At 40.9% G+C, this 19,104-nt stretch overlaps 1 protein-coding gene across 10 annotated transcripts in view; it reads left to right on the top strand.

Annotated features, from left to right (window-relative positions):
• syne1a (spectrin repeat containing, nuclear envelope 1a) overlaps positions 1-19,104 on the top strand; it is a 157,700-nt gene that overhangs the window by 93,824 nt on the left and 44,772 nt on the right. For all 10 annotated transcript variants that reach the window (XM_032585847.1, XM_032585850.1, XM_032585848.1 and 7 more), the window contains 22 exons: positions 1,633-1,959; positions 3,091-3,243; positions 3,352-3,519; positions 3,844-4,020; positions 5,799-5,945; positions 6,122-6,247; positions 6,337-6,513; positions 7,988-8,253; positions 8,409-8,565; positions 9,347-9,745; positions 9,839-11,440; positions 11,575-11,912; positions 12,018-12,162; positions 12,269-12,487; positions 13,800-14,080; positions 14,754-14,919; positions 15,061-15,216; positions 15,303-15,455; positions 15,863-16,045; positions 17,078-17,215; positions 17,487-17,672; positions 18,913-19,035. In XM_032585847.1, coding sequence (XP_032441738.1) covers positions 1,633-1,959; positions 3,091-3,243; positions 3,352-3,519; positions 3,844-4,020; positions 5,799-5,945; positions 6,122-6,247; positions 6,337-6,513; positions 7,988-8,253; positions 8,409-8,565; positions 9,347-9,745; positions 9,839-11,440; positions 11,575-11,912; positions 12,018-12,162; positions 12,269-12,487; positions 13,800-14,080; positions 14,754-14,919; positions 15,061-15,216; positions 15,303-15,455; positions 15,863-16,045; positions 17,078-17,215; positions 17,487-17,672; positions 18,913-19,035 — 5,787 coding nt within the window. The remainder of the gene's footprint in view (positions 1-1,632; positions 1,960-3,090; positions 3,244-3,351; positions 3,520-3,843; positions 4,021-5,798; positions 5,946-6,121; positions 6,248-6,336; positions 6,514-7,987; positions 8,254-8,408; positions 8,566-9,346; positions 9,746-9,838; positions 11,441-11,574; positions 11,913-12,017; positions 12,163-12,268; positions 12,488-13,799; positions 14,081-14,753; positions 14,920-15,060; positions 15,217-15,302; positions 15,456-15,862; positions 16,046-17,077; positions 17,216-17,486; positions 17,673-18,912; positions 19,036-19,104) is intronic.

Raw genomic sequence — 19,104 nt, 5'->3', positions numbered from 1 at the left:
CACACAAAGAACTTGACTTGGATAATTGCAGGTACTAGACAGTTGAATCATAAAGGGCTCTTTGTGTGTAGGACTTCAGATAATGTTCTTTGAAATGTGCTAACTAATAACTCAAGGCCTCAATGTAGACAGAATTAAGCTAAATATCTGCTGTAAAAATAGATTAAAAAAAAGAACTTTCAAAATGAAATAGATTTTAGTGAAGTTTATTGCTAATCGGTTTCAGCAAAAACTGCAAGCGTACATTGAGAAATCTCACTGTAAGACAAGGAATAGTTTAAATTTAGACAGAAAGAGGAGATAATTATAAGGAACAATATGCAACTCTACAACAAATAGTAATTGCTGAAGACTTCTTTTGATGCAGAGTTGCATGAAATTTAAATATGAGGCATGTTGCTTGTTAAAGTGACAAGGCAGGAACATCGGAGATAGTGATCAAACCTGGAGCGTCGCATTAAGCAGGACACACAGACGTGTGCAAACACACGCAGGTCTCGTTATGTTCCCCACAGAGCTGGATTGAGAGCCGAGCTTGTTTGAGTGTGAGGTTACCGTCTCTGCTCATCCAATAATAGGCCGATGATGAAAGCTGTATGGCATCCCATCGAGGGGAGGTCAGTTCATGTGTGTGCAGCGGTGTGTAGTGTTGCCCTGGAAACCCCCGTAGCTACTGTTGCCTGTTAAGGGTCTTTATAATTGGGTCCTCCTTTCATATTATTCACTGCGGTTCTTCCTCGCCATGAACTCCCAATTCTTCTTCACATTTCAGGATGGAGGTGTCAGCCTACCTGATGGGTTCAAAGCTTTTCAAAAGCCCTGCCAGGGCAGTTTGTGGCACAGGGCAGCATGGGAGGTGAAGGCCAAAAAAAACCAAGAAATAGCGCACTGAATGTAATTGAAGCTATGAGATAAATGTTCCTTAAAATAAAGAGAACGTATAATTTTGTATTCATTCTTGATGGCCCCAATGCTAAGCTAGCCTTGCAAAACACTTCATACTCATAGGACTTTTTACACTGGGATTTTACATAAACCAAGACAAAGAACTGCATGATTTTGAAGGGGAAGTAAAATAACAAATTAATGATAAACTGAAAATTGTGGCGTGGATTTTTATCCATCCCAACTAAGTCTGTACTGTAGAACTGCTGCTGGTCCAGCTCTTTTGGGTGAGCTTAACATTTTTTTCTTTTTTTGGGGTGGGGGAGGGATGTGGGAGGATATCTTAACTTATTCACATTGCATTGAGATGATCAATGAACGGCAATTTGAAACAGCTTCTCAATTGGATTAAATGTAAACTGTGACTAGTCCATCCCAACAGCTTGATTTAAACCGTTTCATTGGAACTCTGGCTGTAGGTTAAGGGTAGGTATCCTGCTGGAATATGAACCTTCAGAGTAAAGGAAACTAGATAAAAATGCACACTGCAATTTTTTGTTTCATTTTTATTTGTGAACGTTTTCGAAAGGCATGCATCATCTTTCTCGCCTTCACTATTATGTAGTTCTTTGTTTTCGTTTATAAAATAACATCTGAATGAGTTGCATTGAAATTTGTCATTACAATGTAAAAAAAACATTCAAAAGACTTGCACACATCTGCATATTTTTGCTCGCTTTCAACCAGAACCTGCAGTCTGACCTTCAGCACGGCCACAATCTCCTGAAATCCCTGAGGGAGCGCGCGGAGCAGGCAGCAGGCTTCCTGGACGAGGCTGGAGCTGAAAGTTTAGGAGCAGAAGTCGAAGCGCGTCTCGCCCAGCTGGAAGAGCTCGCCGGGGGACTGAGGCAAGAGCGCAGCTTCCTGGAGAGAGCGTTGCTGCTTGCAAAGGAGTTCAAGGACCGGTACAAGGCTCAGGTCCAGTGGCTCGTGGAGACCAGGGCGCTGCTTGGCACGCCAGTGGAGCCCAAGGCTGAACTCTACCAGCGCAGAGCTCAGCTGGCGAAGTATAAGGTAAAGCAGGAAAAAATTAATTCAGACCATTAATTCAACAGTCAGGAAATTTTACACTTTGGTGATTTAAAAGGTGAGATGGAGCTGAATACTATTATCTTAATTGGCCATCAGTGACCTTGGAAAAATTCAAAAGTGAATACACTTAAGATAGCTGCTGATCTAGTTAAGAGTTTTAATCTAATCTACAAATAGTCCACACATACGGCTGTTCACACAGCAGGTCTTCATACTAAATTCATTTTTTATTTTTTCTGGCTGAAATCCAATTTTAATTTTTTTTTTTTCTGGTCGTTCGTACTACTAACTAAATCCAATCACAGTGCTACAGGACGGTGTGGACGGTTTACGACCTGGTTGTGCAGAAGAAGAAAGTTGAAACCAGACAGCAGCACACAGTTTACGGAAGTAATAATGGATGAAACTATTTTACGAATGATTTTAAAGTTTATTCAGCAATGGGGCTGACAGTATTGTCCCAAGATCATAACAACACAAAGGAAGCCAATAAAATGAAAGCACAACTAATAGAAATGGCCTTTTGTGGACCTTTGAGTGCAGTTTATGTGGGGAAGTTTGTCTGGATGTGTAATCAGAGTCAGAGGTGTTGGGATTGTGATGTGCTGTGCTGTGTTTCAGTGACACAGACTTCTTTCATAAGTTTATAATCATGATTTTGAGATGTTATGTCCTGATTTACCCCACCAAGCTTTTTCTGGTGTAGAATTATGACATCAAAGTCAGATAATTTAGACTGCAGACACATGGAAAACAATCCAATACATATCCGAATTAGCATCACATATGGAAAGGACACAAATCAGATTTTTCTGGGTATGAAAAGATTGGTGAAATAGTCAGATATGGGTAGCATATGGCCAAAAAAGCAGATTTGGGTCACATTCAGCTGCTGTTTGAACATACTGAACATAGTTACTTTTAGAAGGTAGAAGTATTAAATACCTGAAATAAAATTAGAAAAGGTAAAACAAGCGCATCAAACAAAGATAGGAAAGAATGGTGAAAAAACAAACTTTTGTAAATAATGTCTTTTTAAAGCAGGGTTTTACTTCCTACATTCTGACATATTAATTATCAAAGAAATCTGTGTCTGTGTGTGTGTGTCCTCAGGCTCTCTTACAGATGGTTCAGTCCCATGATGGATCCATCAGGTCTGTGATGGAGAAGGGAGATGCTCTCCTGGCTTCTGTCCACTATCCCTCCATCAGAGACAAAATGCACAGAATACAAAAGGACTACACTGCTCTCTGCAAGGCTGCAATGGTTGGGACAAGTTCTGATGCAATGGCAATAAGAAACAAAACAATTTTTTCCAGTGCATGGCGAGCTGCTTGTTTTACATTTTCCTTCTGTGCTGTCTGTGGCGTCCAGGCTCACGTGGAGAATCTGGAAGGCCAGGTGAAGGAACAGGAAGCTTACCACAACGAGCTGCAGGAAGTGGAGCGCTGGCTGCTGCAGATGTCCAGCAGGATGGTTACTCCAGATCCAAGCGTGAGCGTCAGCCTGGAAGCAGCGACTCAACAGCTGGCTAGGCACAAGGTGACAAATCACATTATTTCACTTTTGCTGCCGTTTGCCATATTGGTGACAAAATCGTGCAGCTTGAGCCCTAATTTGATAATTGCTACTGAGCTATTTATTATCACAATGTTGATGTCTTTGTTCACTTACTTCATTTTCTGTGTGGCTATTTTATAAAAAATCTGTAACAGATGTTTAATTTGGAAAGCTGGACTAGCAGTCAGAGCTGTTTCCCTATCCATAATTATCTTTCATGTGTTTTCTTATTACAGACAGACTTTCTCTAAGAAAGTCTGTCTCATCAAGCAGGGTTGAATTAGTCTCTTACTTGACCTTCTTCAGGCCACCATGGAGGAGATTGCAGGTTTTGAAGAACGTTTGACAGCTCTGAAAAAGCAAGGAGAGGGCCTAGTGCAAGGCTGCAGCGATCGCGCTCAGAGCCGACTGAGACAGCAGGTCCAGACTCACCAACAAGGCATCAGAGACAGCTACTCCGCCATCTGCAGCACAGCGCAGAGGGTGAGTAAGACTGAAAAAGAAAAGGAGGGAGCAAAGGAAAATGAGAGAAGAGTACGGTTCTATAAAACATTTATTATCCATGGCATGTAGTGTTTAGTTGCCCACATGTGTAAAAACAACCACATGCACAGACAGGAGGTTGATAGCATTCCAGCAGCCTAGGGATCCACTTAATTCCAACCCGTTTTGACACTTAAACCCGTCTCTGTTAAGACAGCCCTTCAGTGCCGCTTTAGAGGGCACAGCCAATTAAATCCGCCAAAGAAGAGCTCAGCAGCAGCCACACTCAGACCTCACCATCCAACATCACTAACTCAATCTCTCCATATTAATCTCCACAGATCCCTTGTCAACCCCACTTTTTCATGCCTGAGCCAGAAATGATCACACACAGCCATCCAGTAGATCTGGCTAGTCCCATAATCCAACCTCACTCTGTCATTTTGGCACCATCTCCTCCATCATCGTAGCCCGTGTCCCAAGATACCACCTCCGCCACCGCACACACACCCAATCTGGCATTGTGTGATCCAGCCACTTTTTACCACTACACTGCTGGCCTCCCAACAAGCGCGCCTCCAGCGTTGTAATGGCTGCCAACTGTGTCCCAGCGCCACACAGCTCTAATATCCTGCCTGCCACTTGCCACCACGACAGACTTCAAGCCCTTGCCAAAGTCGCGGGGCAGTTTGCCAACACTTTGGCCCTCCCTTTGCTCCTCCTTTCAGACTCTCAAATTAACACTGTCAATCAGACCGTGATGTTTCGCTCTCCCCTGGAGGGCTTGGACGCCTCTACATTCAACACCTGTTAAATACAAAGCTGCATAACTGCCTGGTTTTTTGGGTGGGAGGGGGGCTCTGTGATTTATTATGTCTTCGAAGGTGCCAGAGAGGCCTAAATGGATATTTATAAATCTTTGTGCAGATTTTCAAATAGATTTTTGCCCAGACTTTGACTGGGCCCTTCTGACACATGCATATGGTTTGATTTAAACCATTTATATTGACGCTTTTCTTCCTACATTGCCCTAAGTTTAGCTTCATCCATCATAAAAAGACCTCTGACCAGCTTCCTTCTCCCTCCTGAAAATGTTATTCCCACAGCATAGTGCTGCCACCACCTTGTATCACTGCTGGCATTGCATTTTCAGAATTAGTTTTCCGCCACACAGATTTTTCGCAACTATCTTTTTAGGCCTTTTGTTAACCCCCCTACCCCTCTCCCAAAAAACACAAAAGATATCCTGTTAACTGTGTTTCAAATGTTAGATTGCCACTGTTTTTTAAATTATTATTGCAACTACAGAACTTAATTGTGAAACTGCTTGCATTTTGTGAATTTCTAATGATGTTTTTTTTATTTCTGTCGACTTGTCTGGTCTATTATGATGTGTGCTGCCCTTATTGGCCAGGTCACCTTGTAAAAGAAATCTCAATGAGTTTTTTATAGGGTTTAATAAAGGTTTAAGCAAACAAATTTATAGTAATTTATAGTAATTAGAGGACTTTTGAATACTATTGCTCCACTGAATTCATTTTAGGGGTATCAAAGTAAATACTATATAATGTTGTCATTTTCCTTTCACAGCATAATTATGCCTTACTATCACCTCAAATCACAAAAAATACATTACAGTTTGTGGTTGTTTCATGGCAAAATCTAGATATATCCAAGGAATGAGAAAACTGTAGAAAGTTACTGTATTTTACAAAAGAATCTAAATTACTGATGTTGTGAAACATAGTATAATACGCCTATTTTCCCTTTTTCTGCAGGTATACCAGAGCCTGGACCATGAGCTGCAGAGACATGTCAGTCTGCAGGACACGCTGCAGCAGTGCCAGACCTGGCTAACCTCTGTTTCAGAAAAACTAGACCCTCATCCACAACCATCTCTCAGCCTCGAGGAAGCTCTCCAGCAGGTCAAGAACCACATTTATTTTTACTAAATAAAAATTATGTGTTTTTTAAAGTCTTATTATAATTAATATTTTTTAGTTTGCATGATTAGATGTTTTTGGATAGTCAAAAATAGAGAGAAATGTTGCTATTTTGCACAATTGAGAGAGAAGGAAATGAACAGAAATGTTAAAAACAGGTGAAGCAGGAGCGAGCTCTTCAGGAGCAGGCCAGCACGTACCTCCAGCTTGTGTGTTCAGCGTGTGACCTGTCTGAACCGAGGGTCAGGGAGGCTGCTGCAGCCATCCAGCAGATCAAACTGCAGGTCAGTTCACTTACAGGAAGCTTTTGCATTAAACGCAGATGTTTCGCTTTGTTTTTACTGGAGTAACTGTTTTGTATGCTTCCTGTTAGATCGAGGAGCGAATGCTTCTTTGTGAAGAAATGGCAGACAACTGGAGGGAGATCGAGGAGCAGAAAATGGATTCAGAGACCCAGCTCAGAGAGACAGAGCAGCAGCTTCAGAGCCTGATCAGGAGACCTGCAGAGTTGGAGCCAAAGATTGCACAAAACCAACTGGACAAGGCACAGGTCTGTCTGCCTTCAGATTTAATAAGTGTGCAACAAGGGAAAAAGAAAACAGGGAAAGACTGTTTTTTGAGTCAAAATTTGACTCACGAGCCTGCTCAATCCTTCAGTATTTTCCAAATAAATGGTTGGAATAGGAGGAGCCTTTCTAATTAGTTTAGTGGCAAACCATCTGTTTTTTCAGATCTGATTATATCAGCCAGTCTGTTTGTGTAACTCTGCAATGTCTCCAAAAACTGAATCAACCTGGATTCGTCTGGTAAATCCTGTGCAACCTAAATTTAAATACAGTAACTTTGATTCTTTGCAGCACAATGCAATCAAATAGGTAGATTCAAATCCAATCATACTTTTGAATTCAGTCTATTCAGATTATGGTCCATTCTATCAAATTCAGTTTATCATAAAATTAATCATAAAATGCCTTTTGTCAAAAAAATATTTAGTAGAAAGGAACCCCATCCAATTCACTGATTTTACAGCGATGCCTTTAGAGAGAAAAATCCTCCAGCAGAATTACCCTCAGGCTTTTCTTTTTTTATAACTGGTTGTGCATTTGGGCCAAAACAGGAAAGAACCACAGAAAAAACACTGTGTGAGGGACACTTTCTGTGGTAATGAAAAACGAGGAGTTATTAGCAGTCAGAGCTACAGACAGGAAAGAGTCGCTGCTAAACAAAGAACCTCTGAACTACTTGAGCTTAAAAAAAACTAGGGCCGGGACTTTAACACATTAATTTTGCTTAATTAGTTACACTGATTAAACTTACAAAAGTCCCAGACCAGAATCTTTGTCAATTTGTGTACCCTGGAAAATCTGACGCACAAGCGGCATCTGCAAAGAGCAGCAGTAGAGGCTGGGAGTTACTTTTTGCTCCAAAAATGATCTGATGGGATGCTTGAAAAGACTATTATTGTGTGCAAGTTGTACAAAAAAGGAATTGGCCTATTTAAGGAGCTATTTAAGCCTAAAATACCATCTCAATGCAATACATATTGCAGCAAGCACAGATGTCCCCAATGTCAGTTGCAATTACTTAATTACAGACCCTGCCATTAGCTCAATTAAAAATGCTAACCAAGTCCCACCACTAATAAAAACACAAACAAAATTGACAAAGTTAACTTTTATGAATCTGTCCAGAGACTCAACTGAAGAACTGAGCCAGGACTACTTTCTATGCACAAACAGAAAAATGCAAAGAGAAGAATCGGGCATTGGCAGCATTAGCTCAGTCAGTGGCTCAGTTCAAGTTGGAGAACAGCTAAACACAGAATCACCAAGTAGAGAGTAGAAACTTCTGATAGTTGATAGTTATATTTCACCATGATGTCAATCAGCAGTTTTTCCTCATCTCTCTCTTTTACAACAAAGCAACACAGACCATACTCTGTGTTGTCAGACTGACAAATAGAAACACCTGAATGCCAATTTCATCATACCCCAATGTTGAATAATCTGCTTTCTTTCCTGCAGGAGTTTCTACAGCAGATTAGAGAGAAACAGTCTGAGGCAGCTCGTTTGAGTGAAGCCATCGGCAGGTTGACGGGGGGACAGGTCTCTCCTGTGCTGGAGGAGATAAGGAGGGTGAAAAGAGGCTGGATAGAGCTGGGCCAGCAGGCTGAAGAGCTGGAGGCGCAGCGAGGGGAGGACATGCAGCGAAGTGGAGAGTACCAGGAAAGTGTCGCTGCTGTGGAAGAACTTTTCCATCAAGTATCCAGAGAATGGGACTATCTCGCCAGGTATCTATTTAATTCATTTTTCAGTTGTTAATATTAACTATACATATAAATTATTGGTACATACAATTGGGTCCCTTATAAATTCTTTGAAGCTTGTACATTACTGTCACTTTTATAGCATCCTTGTTTCTTAAAATCACCATTTATGTATGTAGGGCTGACACTGAGAGCACTGGTGAGCATCTAGAGGCTCTGAGGAAACTGGCCAGTGACCTAGATGAACAGAAAGAAACCCTAGAAGACCTCAGGGACCAGAGACAAGCCATACTGCCTCGACTAAGTCTGCTAGACAAGGAGCTGGTCAAACAGCAGGTGAGGGTATTACCATCGTCTTCAAATAAATGCCAAGATATTCAGAACTGGAATGCAAACAATTAATTAAACTATGCTTAATTGTCGATTAGTGGTTTATTTGATGTGTCTAATCAATTAACTTAGAACTTCCACTTGGACCTCATTTTAGTGTTTTAATTTGGCCTCCGTTCAGAAGAGGGCGCCAGTGGTCATACTTATGCAGAGTCAGTTGATACAGAAACGAAGATAACGGGGCCATACCAAAACAAGAAAGAGAAACGGACCAAACAAAATCCAGTTTGGGATGGAAAATGCACTTTATGGGGTTCTGTTTGAAATATAAGCACGCAACAAGCTCATTAAGTTCCACCTTAATAGCGATCAGTCAGCCAAACTGAATGGTGGAGCAGTTTTAGCTTCTCCACCAAATATTATTGATGTGCTATGAAGGCGAAGATTTGATGACGGCTTAAAAAACAAAAAAATTAACATGATGGGGGGAAAAAAACACAATGTCAATGACTGTCGTGTGTCAATGCACTTCATGGAGCAAAGTTTGTGGTTTTTAAACGTATACATATTATAAACAATGTGGCCGTTTATGCTATGGAAAGGCAGTCTTGATGCAAGAGAATACTCAGGTTTATAATAAAATTGCCGCATAACATTAAATCGTTAGTCAATTTATCAGGTCAACCAACTTTAGATTAACTCATTAATCAATAATTTTCATCCCTATTTCAGAAAATTAAACCATATGATAAGGTATTTGTTTCAGTAGCTGTTTACATTTAACCAGGTGGGTCATCTGGAGCATCGCTGGGCCCAGCTGGAAAGCCTGATTCTGCAGAAGATTCAGGACTCTGCTCAGACTCTGGAGGATCTTTCCCGGGTCGAGACCCAGCTGAGAGATGCCAGAGAGTGGGTGGAAGAACAGCGACCCGCTCTCAGCTCTGCGCTGAGAGCCAGCCCACCTCCAGACCTGGCCCAGAGTTTCCTGTTTGACCACCTGAGCGTTTGTGTAGAGCTGGAGGCCCGTCAGCAGCTGCTCGGTCAGGCGGTGAACGAAGCACAGGCTGTGGCCTCCAGGCTCGGGCTGAGTGAGAAGAAATGCTTACAGGAGCTTGTTGAGCAAGCCCAGATGGAGGTGGAAGTTCTCGGCACTCGGGTCGCACAAAGGAGGAAGTACCTCAGTAAGGTAAGCAGCTGGCATTTAAAATTAAATGCAAATGAAACTTTAATTGCACCCCTAAGGACATCTGACCTCTTACTGATAAAACTTTTTCTCAAGGCTTTCACAGAGAGAACGCAGTTCCTTCAAGGAGTGGGGAGAGCTTTGTCGTGGGTTAAGCAGCAGGAAAGGAAAGCTTTATTAGAAGACCACATTTCTCTTCTTCCGGAGGATTTGACCAAACAGGTGGCTGCATGTCGGAGTGTCCAGAGCAGCTTACGGGCTTACCAGAGAGAGTTGGCTTCGCTCTGGGTTCAAGGGCGAGAGTTGGAGAGAGACGCAAGCGACAAAGAAAGAACGGAAACACTGGCGAGACTTGAGGAGCTACAGTCAGCCTTTGAAACGGCACTCCAGAGGACTACCCAGCATCTCGCAGGCTTGGAAAAAGCCTTGACTTCAAGGAAGTACTTCCAGATTGACCTGGACAAAACCTGCCACTGGCTGAGACGAGCAGAAGTCATAACATTCCCTGAAATCAACTTCAACAGTGTGGAAGAGAGCTCAGATTTGCTAAATCACATGTCTAACTATCAAAGTGTCTTAGAGCAGGCTTCAGAGTACGAGAACCTCCTTCTCATCGTCCAAAGAATCGGTCAGGAGATCCTCCCTACTCTGAACGAGGTCGACCATTGCTACCTGGATGAGCGGCTCAATGCTCTGCCTCAGCAGTACAACGCCATCCTAGCTCTTGCCAAAGAGAAGAAAGACAGGGTCCAGCAGATTATCCAAGAGAGAAAAGAGTTCAGCACTTTGTTTGAAATCACTCGCAATGCACTGGAGGAACTCCAAGAGCAATTTGACAATCTTGAGAAGCAGACTATCAACATAACAGAGAACGGTGTCCGTTTGATAAATGAATATAAAACTATTGATGAAAGTTTGGTTCATCTCGGTACTGCTGTCGGAGAACTTCATGGGAAAAGCCAAGGCTTTTTAATCAGGTGTTTCCAAAGTAAAACTGAGGAGATGCAGCAGCTGGTTGTTCTCCATAGCAAACTGAAAAGAAGGAATTACCAGAAAACGAAACACTTAAGTGACTGCTTGGAAAAAGTAGATGAACACAACAGGGTGGTGTCCAAACTAAACTCAGAGATTCACTCTGTTAAAGAGGGGTTGCTCAGAGTAAAGTCAAATAAAGAATTGAGTTCTTTAGATAAAATTGCAAATCTTTATCTGCTGCTGGGAAGTTTAGAAGGAGTGAGATCTCAGGTAGAAGAAAGTTATACACACACAAAAAACCTTGATCTAAAGTTTGACACTGCTTCTTTCCAGGAAACCAAACTGCAGCTCAAGTTGTTGCAGTCATTGCAGAGTGATATTAAGTCTTTAATTAAAGAAAGTGAAACCAGAGTCACAAAGAAAGAGAATTTCTCAAAAGAGGCTGAGAGGATGTCGGACTGGCTGAAGGCTGTAGAGAAAAGGCTGAAGGAACCTTTGATCATTTCCGAGGTCAAAGCTGAGAGGATAAACGAAGAGAAGCAGAAACTTAAAATCACCGAGGAGGAAGTGAGGAGCAGACTGAAGTTGGTCGATGTCTTGGGTGTAAGAGAAAGGGAAAAGTGTGAAAGTAAGAGAGAAGCAGTTTCTGTGAAGATAGAAGAAAAAGTACAGGAGCTCGAGAAACTGGGAGAAAAGGTTCAACAAGAAGTCTGTGCTAAACAGGTAACTATTTTATTCTGGTTAAACCTACTTCTAACTTATTTTTATGGTAGTAATGTGCAGCATTCAATGTATCACATAAATCAGAGCTTCAAGCCAGGACTTCAATTTAATTAAGCAACCTTCTACATTTCTAGCTGGCACTGGATCAAGCTCTCAGTCTGGTCCAGAGGCACCTCTTATGTCTGCAGTCCATGCGGGAATGGCTGGACAATGTTTCCACTTTGCTCCATGAGACCAGATCTGGGGTGGAGACCGAAAACCGCAAAGGCCGCATGCAAAATGTGGAAGAAATTTTAGCCCAGGAGAAAAACTTTACAACTTCTGCAGAGGAGATAAGGACCCTGGATCCTCTGCTGGTCGATTTTGTGGAGGCAGGAGAGTTGAAACAGATCAGGACAAAGATTCAGTCGATGCAGCAGATGAAGGAAGAAGTCACACAGCAAGTGGAGGCTTACAGAGAAGTGTTGCAGAGGTATTTCCCTTTGGAAATTGGATTGAATTTTGTTTCCAATATTAAATATTTGATTTAATGCTAATAAAGCCATGTGCCGTAATTGTTTTGGGCATATTTTCCCAGGTGTGATGCGTTATGGAGCTCGTTTCAGCACTCAAAAGAGATGCTGGTTGAACAGATGGATGATTTAGAAAGCAAAACATCTCAATTCACAACAGCCAAAGCTCTCAGTGTCCATGAAGCAGAGGATAAGTGTCGAAGACAGGAGGTGGGCAATGATATCTTAATGTTTATCTTGATTAAAAATCCTACCAATATATTTTTATGAAATTTTAGCTCTGTCTGAGAGTTGTTTGTTTTATTTTTTCCTGCAGTCTCTTGTGACTCAAGTTGACGTGCTGGAGCTGCCTTTGAGTGCTTTGAAGGAGAGTGCTGGAGAGCTGGATCAAATCATGTCTGAATCCAGCAAAGTTCTCACTCGTCACACTGTGTCGTCGCTATGGCAACGGTGGACACGGCTCCGTAGCGTGGCCCGAGCCCAAGAGAGGGCGCTGGAGGACGCTGCCAGGGAATGGAGGAACTTCATCGAAAAGGTCGGAGAAAAACTCAAATTTAATATTCTCACTATTTCTGTTTTCTTCCTTTGTGGAAGCAGAAGCCGGTAAACTAAAGCTGAATGGCATGAAGTGTTGTCAAACATTATACTCATTTGAAGCACAACTTAATTACTGATGAATTTGCCATTGTAATATTCAACTGTACTTTTGCAATCAAGTTTTCATATGCAGACCTATAGCAATACACCTTTCCCATGTTAAGAAGAGCTAGAATTTGTTTTTATTGTTTAATTGTAGAATATTTGAAAATATCTGCAATTGATTCAGGACTTTTTTTTTTCTAGAAAAGTATCCATTGTTCACTTCTACATTTTTGTCTGAATAACTAAGTTGTACTGCTTACAAGAAAATTATTTGCTGCAATGGAAATTGCTCTGATAGCGTTTCTGTAGTCCGTTTTACCCAATCAGTCAGTGACCATGAACTTACTGGATAAAAGCTCATTACTGTCCCAAAATTACATTTTGCTTTTTTTTTTGCTTTTACTACTTTTTCAAACCAGGAACATTTTCTGTGTTTGTTCAAATCTACTCACACAAGCAGATAGTTGGCAAACTTTAAATCGGTTCTTCACAGTAACCTGCTTAATGTCCATTGTGCTGTTGTCATGAAACACCAGCATGAATAATTGGACTCAGAATAGATTTGGGCAATGGATAAAAATGAATTTTATTGTTGGAAGCTTTTCACACAACAATCAAGTTGCCTACCGCTCATCTAACTGTTGCTGCAGATTTTGGGTCAAACGCAGTAACGGCTGAAACTAGTTGGTGGGCGGTGATGTAACTTCAGGCGGCCGGCCAGCGGCGTCTTCCTGCCAAAACAGTGTGTCACGAAGTGTTTTCCCGCCTTTTGACCTAATTTGAGCTCAGACTCGGTCAGCTCCCACAGATTCCCACAAAGCAGTGTTTCTGAAAAGGAAAGGGAGTCAGACTGAAGGGAATGATCACTTCCTCATATGTGGCACATTCCTGTTGTCCACAGGGTTTTTTTTCTCCTGTGGCTCCTTTGTTTGTCTCAGCATGATGTCATTTGCTGCAGTCTTTATGTTTCTTAAGTGGTTAAAAACATTTTAGGGTTTGCTTAAACGTAGAAATGATATATTAAACAAAATATAAAACAAAGTATTACCTTTAATGTTTTACTTAAATACCACATCTTAAGTAGAGATGTCAGAATATTCTAACCACTTTTTGTGTGCATACATGAGAAATATTTTTGTACAGTTATAAACGGATAATAGTCTTATTTAATTGATTCAATTGATTTAACCCTCCCTGTATTTTAGATGGAGAAGGTGAGCTCTGTATCCAAAGACCTCCACAGTCGTGTGCCAGACAGCACCGTTGAAAAGGCTGCCACCAGGGCGGCGCTGCAGAGCCTGCTGGAATACCACGACTCCTTCAGCCAAGAGGTGGAGAGGGAGCAGTCTGCCCTGGCCCTGTTGGTGCAACAAATCCATTGTCTTAGAGGAGAGGCCGAGAAGGAGGTGGAGAAGAAGATGGAGAACGGATGTGAAGACACACCGTGTCTACAGAAGATCAGACGCATGCAGGAACAATATGATAGGTCAGTGATAACATGTTTATGTTATCATATTAACATGATAACATGTTGTATCACCACCATGTATCACTGTGGGGATGGTGCGTTCAGGGTGATGTGCAATAATATTTTTGTGCCATGCTGGTGTTGTTGGTCAAGTAATTTAATTTTGGTCATTTTCTGCAAGACTTGAACTACAAACAGGACTTTTTATGGCTTTCTTTCAACAGTGCCATCCTTCTCATCAATAAAAGGCAGATTCATAAAGGGCACACACAACAAATTCAATTCTCCCACCTAAGCTATGGATTTGCGCAGCTCCTCCAGAGTTATCATGTACCTCTTTGCTGGTTCTTTCATTATTGATCCCTCAGTTTAACCAAAGTGGCCATTTATTCAAGCTTGTGATATTGTTTATACCTAATCTTGGTTTAAGCTTCTTAAAAATTTAAGTTGTTACTTTTTGCTGTGTTTTTTGTTAGTCATGATTTTGTTCACTGATGTTATCTAAAAAACCTTCGCAGAACAGGTGGATTTATTAAGAAATTTTATTTAGAAAACTTTCTGCAAATGTTAAAAGATTTTATTAGCAAACAATTATTGAAAACCATGTATCTTGTTTCCTCTGCTTCACTATTGTTCATGGCTTTGTGTTAGTCTTTTGTCATAAAATACACATCTTTGGTGTGTTGTTTAGCCTGTTGTTGCAGGTGCGATCCAGCAGAACTCAGGTACACCAGGAGCTGAGGGAGAGAGAAGAGGTAGAGAAGGAGCTTGGCCTAGTCAAAGGCTGGATCCAAGACACCCGGGGCTTATTGCTGAGTCCCACTGCAGACCTAGACTCACTTCTGCATGAGCTGGAGGTACGTCACTGAACGTGCACAATACGTTCACCTAAAACAGGCCACAAATCTCTGATTTGCTTTAACATTAACACAGCAAATGTAAGCAGACATTACTAAATGGGATTTGTTACGCTGCATGTGATCCTGTTTGTATTGCAGACTGCACACGGTGAGGTCATCAGCAGGCGTCAAAGTGTGGAGCGCATGACGGAGCTGCAGCAGTCCAAATATCAGGACCTGCAAGCTGGTCTGCCCTCTGAGCTCAGCATGCAGCTAGCTGAGGTTGCTCTTGCTTTGGGTTCTGCTGAAGATCAGGTAACCTCTTCATCTAGCCGCCTTTAAATGTTACGTTAAATGTTGTTTAGGATTGCTCTTACATTTACCACTGTGCCTCACTGTAGGTTCAGGCAAGAGAGAGGGAGGTGCAGCAGACCAGGGATGTGAAAGAGGACTTCAGCTACAGACTTCAGGACACTGAGACAAAGCTGAAGACCATCACAATAAAACTAGTAGAAAAGAGCGTCGACCTGGATGAGGCCAAGGAAGAGACCAAAGTAATCAAACAGACAGATTGACTAATTAGCAAGCAATTAACCCCAGTTCAGCTGGCTGTTCATTCTGCAGGTGTTGGGGTTAATGTGTGTGTGAGAGTTGGAATGGTTTGAACTGGATTCAGCCGACCCACTTCAGAAAGCACAACACCAAATGGGATTTTAAACCCATCCATTCTGTTCTTCATCTTGTCGTCTTACTATTACTCTTGTTTTGTATTAGTGGAAATATTCCAGTAAAAGCACAACTACTAAATCTGTGCTTTTCTGTTTGGCAGATTTGTTTAGCTTTTATTCTGGTCCATAAGCTTCACATCTTTGTCTTATTTGGTTTTGTGACTGACCTTGACCTCTATATGTTTGTCTCAAAGGTTTTTGGTTCCTTATTTTATTCCTTTTGTTCTCTCTAGGCTCTTTGTGAAGAGTGTGAATCCTGTGGTGGCTCTCTGGCAGAGTTAGGCGTTGCTGTGCAGGAGTTTGGAGAGCAGAACCCGCTGCTGAGTAAGCAGCTCGGCGATGCTGTGGTGAAACTAACAGAGCGGCAGCGTCAAACTGCACAGCAGGCTCAGGACAAAGTCAACAGACTCAAGAAGGTGAGAGATTTCCTCAGTCAATCCGATTTATTTATAGGAACAGATTTTATAGAGATTAGTATGACACTGCTTTACCAAGGTTAAAAACAAAGAAACAAGCATGCCAACAACAGGACATTTGGAATAAAGTAAAATAAAGAGAACTACAACATATACATATTTATATAATTTTGAAAACAAACTGTTCTTTTACTATGAGAAAATATCAGAGGCTTTACTTTAAGAATAAGTGAAATAAAGATATATGTTAAAATTACACTTATCTATGAAAAAAAATCAAAAATAGTAAAAACTACAAAAGGCATAATAATCAAATAAAAAATATGTGAAATATATTAAAATAAAATACATGTACTGGATTTTAGAAAATATAATTTAATCCTAAAATGTCGGATGTATATTTTTCACAGGCTTTCAAAGAAAGCCTGTGAAAAGGAGGATATCAGGAATATCAGGCATATTCCTGATATTTCTTCTCTCTCCTGTTTTTCTGAAAAACCTGATGCATCAAATCCTATGCTTCTCTTCTGCCCTCTAGTGAAGGATTTAAGCATGACATGTAGCAGGTGTTTGTTTTACTTAATGCCCACAATGACATTAATAAAATACTATATTGGCAAGTCCTTACTTGGAAAAGTTACAGACAATAAAATGTTAAAAGTATAATGTGTTTATCAGTTATGATGCATAAGGTATGCAGGTGTATTTTGTAGGTTAGTGCATAAGTTAGTGCATCGTTTAAGTTTGACTTATATCAACAAAAACACTACGAAGCTTATATGGCTTCCTGAATATCCAGGAAGAAATATATTTTGATTAGAGTCTCAGAGAACTACATTAGTCAGTTTTACTTATTATGAAGGTATGTATTATTCTCTGCTTTGGATTGAGAAGTAGTCAAACTCTGGCAATGTTCTTCAGATGATAAACCCTCCCGAAAGAGAAACATTTTGCTTCTTATATGGTAGTATAGAACACAGTCTTGATATTTTATGTTAGTAGTATCAAATAGCTTTCCTTCTGTTTGTGCAGGCAGAGAAACTTGTGGAGGAATATCACAGCATGAAGGCTTTCATCTTGGCCTGGATAGAAAAAGCAGAAGATCTGGTCTCTGGTAACATCATTTGGAGCTCTGCGACCCAGCTGCAGGAGCAAATTCGTTCCCACCAGGTGAGTCTCTGAGTCCCACCGGCTGGACGATAAATAACGTACAGCTACTTGTATCAGATTTATGATGCTTTTCCTTAAAAACACCACATTTCTTTTCTGCATCGGCCTTATTAATCTGAAAATACTCAAAATAGCAGCTAATTAGACTCACTTTATGATTTCCTAGGAAGTATCTCAGTAAACGCTACATTGGCTGACTTTAATTAGTATAATTGCCCAACACAATAACCTCCCTTCTTTGACATCTAATTTATTGGTCTTGTGGTGACAGGCGTTGCTGAGGGAGTGTCGCGGTCTCCATGGCGACTTGGAGGCGATGGGGGAGAGGGAGGGGCAGCTGGTGGACGTGTTGCACATGGAGGGATGGAGCCAGCAGGTGAAACACCTCAGCAGACGCACAGAGGAGCTGCAGCAGTTGGCCAAGACCCGCTTCCAGAGTCTACAGGATGCAGCTAAAGTAAAAAGCTTTTACATATATTCACTCTTAAAAATGTCACAATCTATTTTCCAAGCTCTGACAGTCTGGGGGAAATTTCACAGCATCAAAATCCACTACTGCACTAACAGAAAGCAAGCTTATGTGAAAATATCTTCAAAACAATTATTCTCCAAGTGTATGAAATTTCTGCGAATATAAACCATCTTGGGAAATTTTTGTGCAAACATTTAATAATATTTCCTCAAGAATTGCAAACAATTAAATTAGAAAGATTTGTTAATGTAGTTTTCCTTATTCTAATGAAATTGCAAGAGTCAGACTCTTCCTTCTTAGTTATGTGATTAAAATCTGTTTAACAAAATGTGCAATAAAATGTGGCCAACTTACAGTTTAGTAAGTTTAGTAAAAGGTTTTTCCCACCTTCTCATATCTCTGTGACAACATTGCCCCCTTCAGGCTTTTCAGAATATAGCACCATCATAATTAAGAAGAACAAATCCACGACTCTAATCTGGTCAATGTATAACTGAAATCCAGATTATAGTCTTTTGTTTAGTCATACTAATAACAATGTGCATTTGAGACATTCTATATTTCACCTTTATTTCTTTTTTGAAACAACCTAGATCAAAAAAAGACACATTTACTTCTAATTACTGCTAATTAAATGCATACTTGCATCCCTAGTAACATTTGGATAAAATTTCTTATGCCTTCTGGAGAAAATGTTTCTTTGACAAGCCCAATAAATATATTTTGAGGAGTTAAGTTGGGACCTCTAAACTTAAAAAGAGCCGGCATTATAGGTTAGTCAAAATAATAGGAATGACAAAGATGGAGAACGACCTCCATATTCCTTCACTTGATCAACAGCTACCCAGCTGAAAAATGGACACTGTTTGGTTTTCAAACATGCAAATGAAATCTAACAAGAATGTTTGTGCTATGCCTGAAAAGTTGCAATTTATATAAGCTCAATGATTTCTGGTTAGAAGAGTGATCAAATATTAGGATCATGTAGATATAAATCAAAATATTTCTGGGATTGTATGCATCTATTTAGGCATGTGTGAATAATTTCAGCGTGGTGTGGATTAAAGAAAACCCACTTTAAAGAGTTTTCTTGTATTCCACCCACTCCAAAGCTCAACTGAAATGCATTCATCCTAATGATGAACCCAATGAGGAGGGTTTGCAGATTCATGGGAGGAATTGTGTATGGCTCAGCTTGATACGCCGTTTCCGTGTCTCTCTTCAGGACATGCTGCGTCTCGAGGCGGAGGTGAAGAGCCTGCATGCCGCTGTTGATCAGATCCAGGTCGCACTCGCTTCTCCTGATCTAAACAAGCTCAGCCTCAGGGAGCAGCTCACACAGCGACAGGTTCCTACACTGAATTCACTGATTTTATTCATGTTACATGTCTTTCTTTATTACACACATATAAATGCT

Source organism: Xiphophorus hellerii, chromosome 15 (genome assembly GCF_003331165.1).
Source record: "Xiphophorus hellerii strain 12219 chromosome 15, Xiphophorus_hellerii-4.1, whole genome shotgun sequence".
Classification (NCBI taxonomy): Eukaryota; Metazoa; Chordata; class Actinopteri; order Cyprinodontiformes; family Poeciliidae; genus Xiphophorus; species Xiphophorus hellerii.
Note: the sequence above shows the minus strand (reverse complement) of the source record. Positions and strands in the feature narration are given on the sequence as shown.